At 37.0% G+C, this 17,475-nt stretch overlaps 5 protein-coding genes and 1 pseudogene across 9 annotated transcripts; 1 reads left to right on the top strand and 5 right to left on the bottom strand.

Annotated features, from left to right (window-relative positions):
* Positions 1-825: 825 nt before the first annotated feature.
* LOC106302923 lies at positions 826-3,582 on the bottom strand (annotated as a pseudogene).
* A 134-nt stretch (positions 3,583-3,716) lies between these two features.
* On the bottom strand, positions 3,717-5,347 carry LOC106304011. The gene is made up of 3 exons (XM_013740381.1): positions 5,016-5,347; positions 4,716-4,931; positions 3,717-4,090 (listed from the first exon to the last, which is right to left on the bottom strand). Exons 1-3 carry the CDS (start codon positions 5,265-5,267, stop codon positions 4,001-4,003), a joined length of 558 nt encoding a protein of 185 aa, XP_013595835.1. The 5' UTR covers positions 5,268-5,347; the 3' UTR covers positions 3,717-4,000.
* A 527-nt stretch (positions 5,348-5,874) lies between these two features.
* LOC106304468 lies at positions 5,875-7,447 on the bottom strand. The gene is made up of 3 exons (XM_013740874.1): positions 6,933-7,447; positions 6,521-6,862; positions 5,875-6,432 (listed from the first exon to the last, which is right to left on the bottom strand). The coding sequence occupies exons 1-3, from the start codon at positions 7,218-7,220 to the stop codon at positions 5,953-5,955; spliced, it is 1,110 nt and encodes a 369-aa protein (XP_013596328.1). The 5' UTR covers positions 7,221-7,447; the 3' UTR covers positions 5,875-5,952.
* Positions 7,448-8,724: 1,277 nt separating this feature from the next.
* LOC106306712 (probable protein phosphatase 2C 80) lies at positions 8,725-10,712 on the top strand. 4 transcript variants are annotated; one of them, XM_013743431.1, is made up of 5 exons: positions 8,725-8,860; positions 9,094-9,575; positions 9,644-9,953; positions 10,019-10,171; positions 10,265-10,712. In XM_013743431.1, exons 2-5 carry the CDS (start codon positions 9,094-9,096, stop codon positions 10,550-10,552), a joined length of 1,233 nt encoding a protein of 410 aa, XP_013598885.1. In that variant the 5' UTR covers positions 8,725-8,860; the 3' UTR covers positions 10,553-10,712. The 4 variants fall into 4 exon arrangements, with proteins under 4 accessions (XP_013598885.1, XP_013598884.1, XP_013598887.1 ...); XM_013743430.1 differs by having other exon boundaries at positions 8,805-8,950; XM_013743433.1 differs by having other exon boundaries at positions 8,810-8,972.
* On the bottom strand, positions 10,699-12,416 carry LOC106306713 (serine/threonine-protein kinase HT1). The gene is made up of 6 exons (XM_013743434.1): positions 12,166-12,416; positions 11,897-12,032; positions 11,613-11,808; positions 11,408-11,529; positions 11,179-11,334; positions 10,699-11,096 (listed from the first exon to the last, which is right to left on the bottom strand). The coding sequence occupies exons 1-6, from the start codon at positions 12,414-12,416 to the stop codon at positions 10,767-10,769; spliced, it is 1,191 nt and encodes a 396-aa protein (XP_013598888.1). The 3' UTR covers positions 10,699-10,766.
* A 779-nt stretch (positions 12,417-13,195) lies between these two features.
* LOC106304674 (homeobox-leucine zipper protein ATHB-53) lies at positions 13,196-15,153 on the bottom strand. 2 transcript variants are annotated; one of them, XM_013741068.1, is made up of 2 exons: positions 14,593-15,153; positions 13,196-13,515 (listed from the first exon to the last, which is right to left on the bottom strand). In XM_013741068.1, the coding sequence occupies exons 1-2, from the start codon at positions 15,031-15,033 to the stop codon at positions 13,282-13,284; spliced, it is 675 nt and encodes a 224-aa protein (XP_013596522.1). In that variant the 5' UTR covers positions 15,034-15,153; the 3' UTR covers positions 13,196-13,281. The 2 variants fall into 2 exon arrangements, with proteins under 2 accessions (XP_013596522.1, XP_013596523.1); XM_013741069.1 differs by lacking the exon at positions 13,196-13,515 and adding an exon at positions 13,963-14,345.
* Positions 15,154-17,475: the final 2,322 nt, after the last annotated feature.

Raw genomic sequence — 17,475 nt, forward strand, 5'->3', positions numbered from 1 at the left:
TTTTTTAAATATTTTGTTATAATTTTTTAAAAAATATTGAGTTGCATTTCAAATAAAAAGGTAAAAATATTAAAAATATTCTAATTAAAATATGTAAAATATAATATAGTTTTAAGAAAATGGTCAAAATAAAAAAAATTACACATATAAAAATCATGATTTTTGTTAACTGGGCGGATCATTATTGATATGATATCGCACACGAAATTTTTTTCTTCTGTTTTTACAATTATCTAATTAACTCTATATACTCATTTTTTTATATTTTTTATATGATATCACACATTCGTAAAAAAATAGATAGCTTAAGATGCAAAAAAAAATATTTACTTAATGGATATAATATGAACGAATATTACAAATATATCATTTAATAAAATAAATAATTAAAAACTGAAAATTCATATCTGCGCTGGCGCGCGGGTCAGCGTCTAGTATATGATTAAATCAACACAAAAGTGTTTTGATAATTTGTTTATTAAACTCATTTAGATGGAAATGAAAATAAAGAAACAAACATAAGATTCATTTAGATGTTTCATCTAGATGGTCTATTTGGATGGACAAACAAACAGTCACAAAAATCTGAATGAATCATCTAAATAGATCATACAAATGAATCATCTAGATGGAGATGACAAATGGTGAAACAAACAGCCCCATAGTAGTAACAAGAATATATATATCTCAGATCAAAATGTGAAAGTTACCTGATCTATACCTGCTCCTATAGTTGACTTGCCCCGAAAAATCTCAACCAAGGTTTATGAAATTTACAAAATACGGAGCAGGGATATCTTTTACTACTTACATTATTTTAGCAAGTTATGAGTAAAAGCCCCAGTTGGCTTTAATAAGTAGACTAAAAGAAGGCGAAACATGGCAATTCAGAAACATCTCGACCTCTGGTCTCAAAGGAAAAAGTTGTGCGTAAAAATTCAAAAACCAATAAACTTCTAAACGTAAAATCAAACATATTGCAAAGAGAACATGAGAGCGAGCAGCTATCTCAAAAAATCTTACCGAACCTGTTAAGGAATGCTCGGATATACATACCTGCTTGATTGGTCCATAAGCCTCAAACTCTCTTTTAATCTTACTATCAGAGGTCTCGTAGTTCTGCAAGTAGACAAGAGGAGCATAAAGTCAAGTACCACAAAACACACACACACCTGTCTACAATGGTCATTTCAACAGGCAGTGGAACTTACAAGTCTTGCAACAAACAGTGTCTTGTATGGATCTCCAGAGGCATTGGGATCATTATTCGGATCATCTGACAGACAAAAAAAATATATATCAAACTGTAACTTCAAGTCACCAAAACAGAGCTGGCTACATAAATTATAAGGTGGAGAACTTTTACGATTCTTTAGATCCTCTGCAGCCTTTTCAACCCCTTTCTCCAGTCGTGATTTATGAATTCTCGCCCTTTTCTGTGCCTGGTGGTCCAAAATAGAATAAATATTTTATATGTCACTGAAATAAGCATAACAGAGAGAGGGATTGAGATGAAAACATACAGGAGTTTCAACATTCGGCTTAGGTGGAGCATACTCTGGATCTCCAGGTTCAGCAAAGTGACTCACATATTGAGCCATGCCTGCGAAAATACACACACACGGGACAAAGAAGATTATCATACCTCATTATGAGTAAAAGTTAAATAGAATCAGAAGCAAAAGCTCGCAAACCTGTATAAGGAGGGCATTTTCTCTGCTCAGGTGGTGGCTGGAACTCCAAGGGCGCGCTCGTGGCTCAAAGAGCTTCAAAAGATTGGGCGTCAAGCCTGTGGGATGGCTTTGACCCATCTGCGAAACAGCAAGAGATCATATTAACTTTCTAATACTAAGATAAGATGAAATCCACCTCAAACAGGTTACAAAGCCTTCTCCTCATGGTGAATCCATACATTTTATTAATTTTAAAGATGCAAATCGATGTTAGTTTTGTGTATTATAATGCTCCATCCAGATGGATCACCCAGCTGAATTTTTAAAAACTCATCTTAAATTCTCACCCAAATTAAGGTGAGTCTTGATGGTGCATCTGGATACAGATGCATCTAGTTCAGTCAAAAATAATAAATGACAAAAATGACCTTTTAAAATCAAAATATTATTTTCAAACCCTAAATTCTATTTTTTTGCATATACATTTTTATGCTATAACAAAAAAATGCATTTTCTCGCAAAAACTGAAAAACACACTTTCCCGCCAAAACCGTGAGATGCATTTTTCCGCAAAAAAACGTAAAACACACATTTCCATAAAAACACATTTTTCGGCCAAACTAGTAAAACCACACTTTTCGACCAAAACCGAAAAATTGCATTTTCCCGCCAAAACAAAAAAAAACGTATTTTCCCGCCAAAACCCAAAAAACGTATTTTCCCGCCAAACTCCAAAAAGCAGTTTCCGGCCAAAACCGCAAAAAAACATTTTCTCGCCAAAACCGGAAAAACACAATTTTCTCGCCAAAACCAGAAAAATGCATTTTCTCGCCAAAACCGGAAAACACAATTTTCCCGCCAAAACCGGAAAACACACAATTTTTCCGCCAAAACCGGAAAAACGCATTTTCCCGCCAAAACCGGAAAAACACATTTTCCCGCCAAAACTGGAAAACACATTTTCTCGCCAAAATCGAGAAAAACGCATTTTCCCGCCAAAATCGGAAAATGTATTTTCCCACCCGAAACCAGAAAAAAGTATTTTCTCGTCGAAACCGCAAAAATGCTTTTCCCACCAAAATCGCGAAAAAAACTTTTCCCGCCAAAATCGGAAAAAACGCATTTTCCCGCCAAAATCGTGAAAAAAACTTTTCCCGTCAAAAACATTTTTCCCGCCAAAACCGTAAAACACACTTTTCCCGTCCAAACCGCAAAACTTATTTTTCAGCCAAACCCATAAAACGTATTTTTCCGCCAAAACAACAAAAATGCATTTTTTCGCCAAAAACCGCAAAAATATTTTCCGCCAAAACTGTAAAAATGCTATTTTTCCGCCAAAACGTAAAAAATCATTTTATTAACAAGTCCACATGGATGTAGATGAAAGTTAAAAAATGAAAAGCAAACGAACATAGTTGCATTCAGACGATTCATGTGGATGCATTGACGAAATGAAGAAACGAACAACACCCAGATGAAGCATCTGAATAAGACATCTAGATGGACCATCTGGTTGCATCTTCCGGATGTACGAACGAACGGGGCCAGTCTCATTTGGTATTCGAAATTCAGAAGTGATCATGTTATTAGCATCTGATCCGCAATAGTAAAATATCAGTAGATACTGAGATAATACTTGATGAAAAGACTAGAACACAACAACCAAATTTGAATCATAGAATCTTAATAAATATCTCTAGTGTAAGATAAATAAAGCAAACGAGAGCGAAAATCGTATGAATAAATGGGGAGAGAAGAGACGACGAACCAGCTTAAGCTGAAGAACATTTGATCGGTTCTGAACCTTAGTGCGTGCCTATACGGCAGCGTTTTGGTTACGCATGAAAGGATCGTTCAAGTCCCCCATTGTGAAGGTTGATCGGAGCTCAGCAAGTGTTTTTTTCCGGGAGGAAGGAGGAGATGACAAGGTTGAATAAAATATAGGTTTTGTTCTCCTATGATGATTTTAATCCTTTTTTAATTTTGTTATTTAAGTTTGCCAACAAAAAAAAATTATAAATTAAAAATAACTGAATTTGGGTATTGGCAGAAAGATATATTTATAATCAAATCCAAAACAAATAAAAAGGAACATTACCATTCAAAGCCCAAAGAAAAGAAAGTTTCTCAAAATTTTTGTTTTTAGCGAAATGATTCATCCTCGAGTGGAACCGACCACAATAACACTAATCGTGGACATAGTTTTTTGGAGGGGAGGAAGAAGAGTGATCTTTCTGACATGAGTATAAGTATGGTTACCCCACGCCGGCCGGCGACTACACTACCTTTGATAAAGCTCCGGCGTATTATAAAACACACAAAGAAGCCTACTTCAATCGACGGCTGCTTCGTTTGGATGTTTGAGTCGTTCTTCCTTTGTCCGCAAGTTTCAGAGTCTTTGTCAATTCCCGTACGTTCTGCAAAACAAAACATGTAGAAGAAAAATACATTATGAGATTATTGAGGTTCTGCGGATCGATCGGTGCTTGCTTACAGCTGTCCTAAGCATCAATGCACAAAGAAGCTAAGCTCGCTTTTTTGAGAAGAGGAAGCTTGCTATGTATTTTTTACTCTTTTAAGATTATCAAGATCAGCAGCATGGGAGTGGGTAATAATAAACCAAACCAATGCACTGTGAAGAAGAGAATGCTACTATAATCTAACATATTACGATGGAGGAAAGAAACACAACATCCAAGCAACTACTAGATCTGTCTACCTTATGTTTGCTTACTGTGAAACTAAAAATGCAGACAAAGAAACCAAAACAGTAACACTTCCTAGTTGCCTGATGTGGTATAAGGACAAAAGATCATGCCAGGAAGGGATAATAATAATATTAATAGATGAAGCCTATCTACTAATTAACACTTGTACATAATATACTAAAATCTAAACCCACTTAAAAAGCATATGACAAGAACGGTCTCTAATTTTTTCTTCTCACTTTAGTTAAACAGCTACCTCAATCTACCAATTCAAATGGCTCATCAGAATGAATCTACGTCCGTTAAAGTCAGATTCAGTGTTAGAGACTCTCACCGTGGAATGCACCGGAGGCGGATCTATAACTACGGAGCGAATAGACATCCTCGCGATCTCCGAAATGGCAGCTTCCACCACATCAGGCACATCACTGGTAAGCTCCTCGTAAGCAGCCTCGAACGCCTCCTGCCAAAACCTGGGCAACCTGATACGACGGCCATTGTTATACACATCCCACATGTGCTTCACCACTTTCTCCCTCTCCTCCATTTCCTGATCTCACCAATCAAACAACCCTCAAATCAAAAATATAACCCAACCAACAGCGAAATCTGGAAGGAGATTTGATTAACTCACGAGAACGTCGAGATCCTCGTGGATCGGAAAGACCAGATCGTCTGTGAAATGGCTTATGTTCCCCGCTGACCACCGTAGATTCACCGTGCCGGTGAGCATTGACCAGAAAGCGAGGAGGAGAATCGCGGCCAAGGCCCAGAACTTGTACCGGCCTTTCGCGAAGAGCGCGGAGTAACCGTTTTCCTTCTTGGCGTTCCCCGTCGACGCCGCGGCGGAAGAAGTGCTGAGAGGTAAGGTATCGGCGTCCTTCATTGGCGCAGAGTGGAGGAGATCGGAGTGTTGTTGAATCTGTAAATACAGCGTCGTCTGTTTCTCTTCCCAATCTGGAAAGTGTGAATGAGGAAAAAATGGTTTGCTTATATATAAAATCCTTTAAACTATAATTAGACCCTTCGTTTGTTATTTTTTTAAGGACCGACACTATTAACACGAAAAGTATATGCATTTTTTTAGAGAAAGTGATTTGTTTTCAACTTCATTAATTACCATCTTAAGAAAAGATTTAGATCCATGAAAAAGGAAGCTCTTAATTATTAAATAAGTTAGTTGCTCAAAAAAAAGATTATTAAATAAGTTGTTAATCTAAAATTATTGTCGATGCTTTTGAAAAAGACAAACTAATATACTCATTTTATTTAATTTCTATGATAAAAATTGGTTAAAAAAATTAGATTTATGAAACCGTACATATTTTTCTCAACATCAAATTTATCGTAAATCAATTTAGTAGACACATTAAACCACAAGATTTATATAGAACCTTATAATATTATTGCTCTTCAAAATTTAAGCAAAAAAAAATATTGTTCTTTTGTATCCAAAGTTTAATAGTACTAAACAAATCTTAAATGCACCCGACTTAGTTGATATATTAAAAACTAACGAAAAAATAATAAAATAGGAGCAAAAGAATGATAAATACAACTAAAGGACAAAATTATTTTCCAATCTTCAAATTGGCCGGAGGACGAAAATGATCCACCGAGAGACCCCAAACGTTAAAATCAACTTCTTCGATCCGCCACTTCTCCGTCATTTGTCTCCTGTGATTCGCCGATGCTTCACCGTACCGAAACACCGTAACTGACGTTATCCCCCCGTGAGCGATGTTCACATTATCCACGTACCTGTAATCATCCATCACCGATTCGGCGCTAGTCTCCCAGAAAACGTCGCCATCCTTGGTCCCCATACTCAGAAGCCGCGAGTCCTCGAACTGAATCAACAGTCCCGATCTTTGGCTAAAGTAACCCCATATCGTATGATGAATGATCTCGAAATTCGAACCGCTCTGAGCCTCTCTAACCGCCGGACTTGTCTCCAATTTTAATATAAAGCAATCCTCGCCGTTGATTATCTTCTCTCCGATGCACGTCGCGTCGAGGAACAAATTCGCCGTTGATCGAGGATCTAAACCCTGGTAACAACAAACCACCGGTTCAACTACATTAATATATTATAATTAGTTAAACCAGAATCTTTTTTTAATTAAACCGGAATTGTACCTGTAAAAACCGACGGAGAGGTCTCGGCGTACCGGTAGAAGCCGGTGTTTGTTGGTTAGAGGAATGCCGCCACGAAAGCCGACCGTTACTTCCACATATGACTTTACAGCCAGAGACAACGAGCTCCAAACACCAGAGATCTGGATCCTTCTGCCACAACACAAAACCACCCATCTCGTCATTACTCTTAAGATTACCGACAGATTCATCTCCTTGATGAAACTCCGACGCTGTCATCTTCACTTGTCCGGTCACACACATACTGTTCACAGCGTTTAACGCAGCTGGTCCTCCCGTCGCCGCTATGTACTGCTGCACTATATATTTCGCCGTGGAAGCTTGCTGCATGCGTGCAGTAAAATCATTAGTGGGGTTTATTGATTAGATCGATTGTGAGATTGAGATTACTTACGATGGAAGAATCTTTGACAGGCTTATGAACGGAGTGACCGACTTGGACTTGAAGAGGTATGAGAGGCGAACCAACGAGATAGAGAAGGAAACGAAGCTCGTTGATACGAGCAGCGATCAACGGTTGAGACCATTTATCGGAGGTTTGAGCTTTCATCCACGTCATCATATTCTGACACCGCAAAGCAGGGTTATTGCCCATACCGGAAAACATCTCCTCCGGTATCGGAACTTCCAGAACCGTCTCCAAACCATCGTCTTTGTCTATGTTGGGACACAGCTTCCTCATACACTTGCCACTCCTTCGGTTCTTCTTGTTCTTTCGTTTTTCTTTTGTTCTGTGAGCGATCGATTGAACGAAACCTACAAATGGTTCAAAGATTGTCAGCACGCCTGTATCTCATCAAACCTATCTTCTTTGTTTTTTTTCTATTTCTCTATTTTTTGTTTTTCTAATGATTCCCTAACCTTTGTAATTTCGTTCATGTTTAATTGTTTTAAAGGTCTTCCAGTTGACAGTTGTGGTTCTCCTTTGTTTTAGCCTATTTTAATTGGAGTTTCGATTAGTCTCGTCGTCTTTATTTAGCTTTGTGTTCTTGATAACAATACACAAGTAACATGCATGTCTCATTTTGTGAATTGTTTTATTTGTCCTGTGATAATTGAGGGACGAAATTATATTTTAAATTTTACTTGAATGGCCTTTGTTTGTCCTCGTCTTTAGGATTTGATCTATAACGTTACAATAATATTAATTCTTGTAAAAAGAAAATATATATTTCCTATTTTTGTGCTATTCAAATGGGGTTTGTTTGGTCCTTGTTTCATTGTTTGTATTCAGTTAAGCTTTGTTTTTCTTCTTCTGGAGATCGAATAACTATCATTTCATTGTTTATGGACAAGTTGTAATCAAAGTGTACGGTGAAAGTGGATCAAACTATGTAGTTATAAGCTTAAACAGTTAACCTAATACTTAAAAAGATCATCAAGCAACAATCCAAGACTCTTAAAATTCAAGCATGAATAGGTATATTTAACCTAATACTTTACACTAATTGGAAATTTGGAAGACTATATATATATAGGTAACTTGGTGTTTTTCTGCACCATGTGCAGTAATTTTTTTTAGATCTAATTTATATTTAAAAATAAATTTTATTAAATATTATAGATTTTACTATTTTCTTACTAATATTTAATATATATTTGATATATATTAAATCAATTTGTATAAAACTAATAAAAATAATATAAAATTGTATAATTATCAAATATTTAACCTAAAATATAAAATTTCTAGATATGTAAGACTAATGATCTTACGATTAGATATTTAAATTTTTTAAAAATTGTAGAAATTTTTGAAAGCTTTAGTAATACAAAATATATAAGTATACAAAATAATAATATTTTGAAATTTGAAATGTTATATATGAATATATTTATTTTATAGATGATGTATGAGCTATTATCATATTTTAAAAAAGTTTACCAAAAAGAAATATCAATATTAAATGTAATATATGAATTATTACCATATTCTAATAAGTTTACCAAAAATATAAATTAATATTAAATGAAATTATCCATGTTATATTTTTTTGGAAGTTATGTCATCAATTTTAATAGCCATATCATATTTGTTTTCTGAAATTGATGGTACGAGTGCAAATATAGTGGGATATAGGCCATAAATATTTGAAGCCCATTAATAGGAAGGACCAATATTTCAAGTTAACAAAGATATCTAACAATTGGGTCACACATACAAACTCAAAAGACCAGAGCTAATACGGGAACGAACAGGCCAGCTAATACCTTAAATTCCAATTTTACCCTCAACGGCTGATAAAATTAACACAAGAGAGCTAGCGGCTGCAGATTAAGGGAGGAGGTTTGGTAATAAGTAGCTGCTTTTGATAAGTGGTGGTAGGTTTCACTTTCTTCAACCGTAAAACCTAATTCCTTGCAATAGAGAGAGAATCCCTCAAGAGCGAGTGAAGAATCTCTGTTTTAAGGGTTCGTCGTTGATAGTCGTATAGTTCCGTTCCGTTCCGTTCCGTTTTGGTTAATATAGATAGGCTCTAAGATTAAATGATGTTTTCTAGGCTGTTAGTGTTAATCATCGTCATTAAACATTGGTTTTGTTTTTCTTTGTTCAGATGTCAGCGACTGCTCTCTCAAGATTAAACCCTATTTCTCAAATTGGGTTTCAAGTAGCTGCAAAAAGCAACAAGACCTTCCTCTCCGGTGCTCAAAGGAGATTGTTTTCTGATTCCGGAAGGAGACTACGAGGAGGAGCCATGACTACTTCCGGTTCTCTCCCAGTCTTTGGGGACGCCTGCTTGGATGATTTATTCACAGCTTGTGCTAATAATGGTCTAGACTTCACCAAGAAGCCTTCAGCTACTGGTGGTGGTGTTACCTTCTTCACTGCTGCAAGCATGAGACTTGGGAGGAAGAGAGAGCATTTCAAGAACAGATTGGTCTGTCACTATTCCAGCATCGATCCCCTAGACAAGACTCCTTCACTCTTTGGGGGTTTCTCCAAGACTATTCATACCACCTCTACTGTCTGTTTCTCGGCTCATGAGCTGTCTACTTCTCAAGACTCTGAGCTTTCACCAACTACTACATCTCTTAAGTAAGTTCTCTCTATCTTCTTTTTTTTGTTACCTGGATGATTCTAAGTTTTTGAGTTATTTTGAGCAGGTGTTTGAAGCTGGTGTCTGGTTCATATTACCTCCCGCATCCTGAAAAAGAAGCTACAGGCGGAGAAGACGCTCACTTTATCTGCGATGAAGAACAAGCTATTGGTGTTGCTGATGGTGTTGGCGGTTGGGCTGAAGTCGGTGTCAACGCTGGATTGTTCTCTCGCGAACTAATGTCTTACTCAGTAGCAGCTATTCGAGAACTGGCTAAGGGTTCTTCTATTGACCCGTTGATGGTCTTAGAGAGAGCACATTCTCAAACCAGAGCCCAAGGCTCCTCCACTGCTTGTATCATCGCTTTGACAGACAAGGTATGTTCTTACTTGTAAGTGAATCAACAAAATAGAGCTTAGGTAAAAATGTCTTCTTGTTTCAGGGACTACACGCTATTAATCTCGGAGACAGTGGATTCACGGTGGTTAGAGACGGGACCACGGTGTTTCAGTCACCGGTTCAGCAGCACGGATTCAACTTTACTTATCAATTAGGGTGTGGAGACAGTGGTGGCGATATGCCTCACTCCGGTCAGGTCTGTTCTCCTGAACTCTCTTAATAAGACTGCCAAGCTACTTAAATAGGACAACATTATTGAACAAACCCTCTAAGGCTCTTATTGAATTAGGTATTCATGATTGATGTGGAGGCTGGAGATGTGATTGTGGCGGGAACGGACGGTGTGTATGATAATCTATACAACGAAGACATCACAGGAGTGGTTGTTAGCTCGGTTAGAGCTGGATTAGACCCTAAAGGCACGGCTCAGAAGATTGCAGATTTGGCACGTGCGAGAGCCGTTGACAAAAAACGGCAGAGTCCCTTCGCCACCGCTGCTCAGGAGGCTGGATACAGGTATTACGGAGGAAAGCTTGATGACATCACCGCCCTCGTCTCCTACGTAACACCAGCTTAAGACGTATCCCGCCTCAGATCAGTGGTCCTTTTGTTTCAAATTTTGTAACGGTATTATCTGAGCTCATGATGTTTACTTTGTTTCAATGAATCCAAGTAACTTTTTCATCTATCACTTTTGATTAGTTTAATCAATCACACGTGATATACGAATTGGTATAGTTGTGTTGTGTATTTATGTGAACAAAGGAACACTCTCTTCTTCTACTTTTCACTCACTTGGAAATACAATCTCTGAAGATCTTGAGAAACGGAGCCATCATATTCATCACTTTGTTTTTGTTCTTCTTCTTCCTCTTACTAGTCTTTATCTTCAGCTTGGGAAAGTCATAGACAAGACGTTCCTGAACCAAATAAGTTGTTGAATCCTCGGTTGCTACATTGGCTGACGAAGCATCATCCTCCGAGCACAAGCTTCTAAGCAATTTTTCTAGTGACACTGTAATCTCTTTGAACTCAGGACGAGCTTTAGGATCCGCTGCCCAGCATGCTTCAAGGAGACAACCAACTCCTGCCGGAATATTATCCAGACTTGGTCTCTGGTTCTGACCAAAAGAAAGAAGATGATCAGTGTCCATATTCAAGTGATTAATCATGAGCTTTTGAAAACGTGGCTTGCTTGCATACTTTACTGGCGGCATAAGCAACAAAGATGTTGTTCTTTCCCTTGAATGGGACTTTGTTGGTAAGCAACTCCCAGAAGACAATAGCAAAGCTGTACACATCCACCTTATGATCATACTCTTTCTTTTCCCCAACTTGAAGTGCCTCATGGCTGAATATCTGAGATCAACCAATCAAAACATCTTAATTTGTGATTACCAAAGGATAGATTGAAATCTATTGAAACAGTCACCTCAGGAGCCATCCATCTATAGGTACCAGCTTCACAAGTCATGAAACCTTTATTTTCCTCTCTAGCAAGTCCAAAATCAGCCAACTTCACATGTTTCTGATCCCTTGTTAACAGCATATTACCTTGCAACAGAACCAAACCTCTGCTAAAGTCAATATCACAATCTCGATTCAGTGATATTTGCAAATTTAAAATCATTTTATACTGGGCTTCAAATCACGGTGAATGATGCCATTTGCATTCAAGAACTCCATTCCACGAGCAATATCCAAGGCAAAGCTAACGGCGAGCTTCAGATCAAGAGGGTTTGGACGAGTGCTCAACATAAACTTGTGAAGAGTATTGCCTTGCATGAGTTCAGTAACTATCATCAGCTTTGGGTTTATGCAGGCCCCGATAAACTGTTCATCAAAAATGAATCTCAGCACAGCTGAGATGACAATACTTTGATATAATAAGACTAATAAACACATGAAAACAAATCAAAACCTGCACAATGTTTTCATGTTGAATCTTGGAGAGCAAGAGAACCTCCCTCTGAAACTTCCTCTTCTGCTCAATGCCAACGGCAGACGCTCTTTCAGGCTGGAATATCCTCACTGAGACAGGGTTCACTTCCCTGAACCTATAAATTATAATCATCCATGCAGATATGTTCTTTAGCCGAATCACAGAAGAAGCCATCTAATCAAAAAAATTCAAACTTTGTAGACAAACAGCGGAAATCAAGAAAAGGAAAAGCCTTTTGATGAACCCACAATCCTCTGTAGACTTTAGAAGAAGAGCCTTCGCCGATCAGTTCCCCTAAGGATACTTCTTTGGCGTCGACAAGAACGTCGGTGTTGATGCTGAACTGGAACTGATCGTCGTAATCGAGGTCGTCGCTGTCGTCGTCTGATTCGAGACCTTTTGAGGACATGAGAAATGGGTAATTTGGATGAAGCTTCTTCTCCGCCGGAATCTCTGTTGGTGCCTCTATTGAAGGAGCTCGTTGGTACCCGCGAGGCATTGTGGCTTGAGCCTTGAGCGACGAAGACGAGAGAGAGAGAGAGAGCAAGCGAGTGTTAAAGTGTGAAAGCTGCTTATTTATATACAAGAAATATCTTGGGGTATTTCTGTGAAGTCTATCAAGTTTGGTGCCTTTTCTGTAAATTTTCTTTTTTCAAAAAATGAACGAGAGGGAAAATAAATGGAAACTTTATAATAAGTCTATAGTAAAATAACAACATATTCAAATACACACATTTAATTTTCCGTGTAAATTACCCGTGTTTATAATAACTGGTAAACTAGGATTAATGCTGACCCAAAATAAACTTATATATGAAGCTTAATTGATAAAATGATCAATTCTTCTGTTCATTTTCCTTATTGTTGATTTGATAAATTAGGGATTACAAATATTTGTCTTTTATATATTAGTTAAAATTATCTCGTGCAATCTTCATTTGTAATGACAACTTTATCCGGCTGGAAAAAAAAAAGAAACTTTTTCTATACAGGATTTGCAATATAAATGAAAATGACTTATAGGTAATGAAATTTGGAGTTTCTATTTCAGCTGGATATAAAACCTATTTAGTAACTATATATTTATTTGTCTATCTAATTTCTATAAAAATGGAAATCAGGTTCCCTATATACTTTATATGGTCATCAACTATTAATGATGTATTTTAGCAAATATACTAATTTTGAATCAGAATGCCTAGTCTATATATATGTGAGACTAGAGGGAAAAGGAGAAACAAAGTTATATATTAAAATAAAATATTTTAAGCACTGCATTTACAACAGGTTGACAAACATCTATTTATACGTTAATTTAAACATGATTTTCGATCCATAGTCTCTAAATATTTTACTTGCTAAAATTACACATACAAACCATCCCAATACTCCATGTTCTGCACGTAATTATTATCCGACATGTAAAACGGGATGTTGTAATTAATATCCGGCGGAAACTCGAAATCAATTGGTGCACCATTGGCTTCAACAGAACGAGGTGAACTCGGACTGTTTGTTAACGTTTCTTGAGCAAGTCGCTCCGAAAGTTTTCGAATTTTGTTTTGAGCTTCACTCAATTGTTCCGACAGTTTTAATACCTGAAAAATTAAAACATATGTTTAAAACCAATGACAGCCATTGAGTTCAGAGAAGAGTGGGCAACATGAGGCGGATTTAGATCTTTAAAATAAATAAATATATAAATAATATTAATATATATAAAATATTAAAAAATAAAAAATATATAATGTTTTTAATTATTTTTATGTATAATATTTCAAAATTTACATATACTATTATAAAAATATATTAAATAAAGTTAGTTTTTATATATAGATATTATTATTTTTAAAATAGTTATTAATTTTCTTACGGATCCGGATATCCAGACTAAAAAATCAAGATATCCAGATCCGGATCCGGCTTTGACGAATCCAATATTTTACTATCCGGATCTGAATTCGGCCCTTCTGGATATCCAGATTTTCGGATCGGATCCATATCGAATCTCGGATCGAATCCGAATCTCGGATAAAAGTCTCGGGTCTACCTAGGCAACATACTCTAAAACATATTTTTTATTATCGACAAGAAACATTTTATTTTCACCATTAATCTCATTTGTTTTTCTTTTTGGCCTCACAAATAAAGTATTATCTTCATTATCCATCCTATACTATAATTATGGTAATGAATTTGCATCAAATCAAACGAGAATATTTTCAGCATGTCAGTCTAAATGCAGAAAAGGGTTTATACGTGGCATTAACTCAGTGGGAATTCCAAATGGGCTACCATGAGCCCAACTTAGATTGTACGGCGGAGTTGTTTTCTTGAACGTTGGATAAGAAAAAAGATGACGAACTATCCACTCATGTCCTCTGTGGGCCCCTACCATCTTAAGCCTACCGGATTCAAATATTCTTACCTGGTTATAATAAATTTCGATTTGATTAAAACTTGCATATGCCTAAATATTTAACAATATTAATGAACCAATAGCTACATATGATATTCATATAGTTATTAACACTATTTTCATACGTAATTTCAAGAATATCTGAAAATGGCAAAAATCAATCATCCTTTAAAAAAATAAAATCATAACATAAATTTCGGCAAAAAACATCGAGTTTATGTGTTTTGTAATGTTAAAGATTTTTTTAAAATTATACCTGAGATTCGAGCTGACATTGGCCGAGGACGACGGTGTCGTGTTGGCTCTTGAGTTTGGCGTACTCTTCCTCGAGTTTCTTGTTCTTCCACCGTGCACGGCGGTTCTGGAACCAAACAGCCACCTGTCTCGGGTCAAGACCCAACTCTCCGGCGATCTTCTCTTTCCTCCCTGACTCAAGCTTGTGCTCGTTCTCGAAGCTGAATTCGAGCATATTCACTTGCTCATCGGTTAACTTCCTCTTCCTCATCATCACTCCGATCGCCGTCATGTCATCTTCGCTCGTGGCGGACGACCCTTTGCTCCTCCTCCTCCTCCGCCGCTTCACCGGCTTTGATCCTTCGCCTGATGATGATCCATCGATCTGGTTAACGATGATGCAGTGGCCATGGGTTTGGGTCATGTAGGGGTACACTTGAGTCCCTAGCACATTTTGATCCATTCGCTCTTTCTCTCTGATTTTCAGACAAGAGTTGCTGTTTTTCTCTGACTATGTTTGAAGGAGAGTGGTACAAGAAGATATGACTTTGGTGAAGTTGAGAGTCTTATGAGATGCTTTTTATAAGCTGGAAGATCGTGACCTTATTATTCTTGGGTTTTCTTTCCCTTTATTTACACTTATGCGCCCTCTTTTGTTTATTTGTTTGCTTTTGTTAGAACAGTAGATTGGTTGTGTGTCATTGAGGATAATACATTTATACATTTTTCAGTTATAGAGATATTCTTAGTTCGATATAGTTTATTGTAGTTTATTTATTAATTTTTTATTTACTTATATGTCTGTCAAAGCATTTTTCAGAAGTGTCTGTCTTCAAATATTTAATTATCATTTCAATTTTTTATTGCGTCATGAGAAGAAAATTAAAGGTTCATGTTAGAGGGAACAATTAAAACGATTGCTGCATTTCATCATCATAATTTGCAATTTAATGAAAGTAATAGTAAAACACTTGAATGATGTGGACGACTATTGTGGACAAGAGACGTGGTGTGGATCCCGAAGGCGACTAAACTCAGGATTAAGCAAGTGATCCAATTGTATGTGGATAATTACTGGATATTAACGTTTTGTTTAATTTATTTTGTTTTGTCTACAAATGTAGTATAGACTTGTATATACAATCTGTCTTTGTCTTTGGTTGTTTTAGTTTATTCTGTTAATTAGTCAATTTTATAGGGTTTTTAAATTTGTTTTCGGAGCTCGAGACCACTCATTTCCTTTAATTGAAAAGCAATGTGCTCCTCCCTTTTCCGTTTTCCCTACTGATTATATTATTTTACATTAGTCTAGTGACTACAAGCCTATAACCACGAATCTTCCAGAATTTTATTTATTTATTTGAAAATCCGACATTTTTTCTTAATCAATAGTGTTGTAATATTCCATCGTGCGATTAACTCAACGTGACCTCCTTTGCGTTGTAAAACATCAAGAACTCCTCTTTTTTTTTTTTTTTTTTTTTTGAACTTGAACTCCTCTTTTTATCAAGTTAATTTTTTCTGCCTTGAACGATAACACCGAAAAGGAAAAAGAACCATAGAAATCATGTAACCTCAAAAGATAGAAACCCACTACAAGAAAACACACCGAATTCCGACGGAGGTTCCGACGGACACCAAGGTCGTCGGACATTTGCGACGGAATACTGACAAATTTCCGACCAAATCCAAAAAAATGAAGTCGTCGGAATTCCGTCGGCCATTTCCGACGGAATTCCGACGACATACGGTTCGTCGGAATTTTCCGACGACTTTTCGACGACATTCCGATAAAAAATGTAACCGTTGTAGTCGTCGGAAGTTCGTCGGTATATTCCGACGGAATTCCGACGACATTCCGATTAACAGCAAAGTCGTCGGAATTCCATCGGTATTTTCCGACGGAATTCCGACGAACCATGTGACCGTTGCCGACAAATACATATGACCGTTGTATAGCCGTTTGGGATTGGACAATTCCGACGGAATTCCGACGGACTTCTTTACATCCGTCGGAATTTCGTCGGAAAGTCGTCGGAGGTCCGTAAGCAATTTCCTATAAATACAACCCCTCCTCATTCAACTCATTCACACTTCATTCTCTCTTCATTCTCTTTAGTCATAACAATTCCGTGAAAATCATGTCTTCAGAAGTTTATTATCGTTCGTGGATGGATAAACCTCATTTGGATCCGAACACCAATTTGCTTACGGAAGAATACGTTCAAGGGATTGGAGAATTCATGAGGCTTGTTCAACAGCAACCGGATGCAAAAAGTGGTATGTTAAGATGTCCCTGCTCTTCTTGCAATAATAATAAGGTTATAAAAGAATTTGATGTTTGGACTCATTTGTATATGAAAGGGTTTTCACGTAATTATAAAGTTTGGTACCTTCATGGGGAAACTGGTTATGAATATGGTAGTACTAGCGAACCTCAGCCTGTTAGTGAACCTCAGCCTGATATTAGGTTAGAAGAATCTAGAACGGATATAGATTATGGTGTAGGTACTGAGCAGATGGTACATGATCATTATAGAGGGGAAGAACCAAACCCCGAGTCTAGGAGATTTTTTGACATGTTGGATGCAGGAAAACAACCTTTGTATCAAAATTGTAGAGATGGTCATTCAGTCTTATCATCTGCAACTAGATTAATGGGTATTAAGACAGACTATAATTTGGCTGAAGAATGTATGGATGCGATTACTGATTTTGTCAAAGGTATTCTACCTGAGGATAACCTTGCACCGGGTTCATACTACGAGGTTCAGAAACTTGTTGCAGGTCTTCAACTACCGTATGAAGTGATAGATGTATGTATTGACAACTGCATGATCTACTAGAGAGCGGATGAGACACGGAATATATGCAAATTTTGTGGGAAACCTCGTTATCAGGACAC

The sequence above is a fragment of the Brassica oleracea genome, chromosome C7, assembly GCF_000695525.1.
Source record: "Brassica oleracea var. oleracea cultivar TO1000 chromosome C7, BOL, whole genome shotgun sequence".
NCBI classification, from domain to species: domain Eukaryota; kingdom Viridiplantae; phylum Streptophyta; class Magnoliopsida; order Brassicales; family Brassicaceae; genus Brassica; species Brassica oleracea.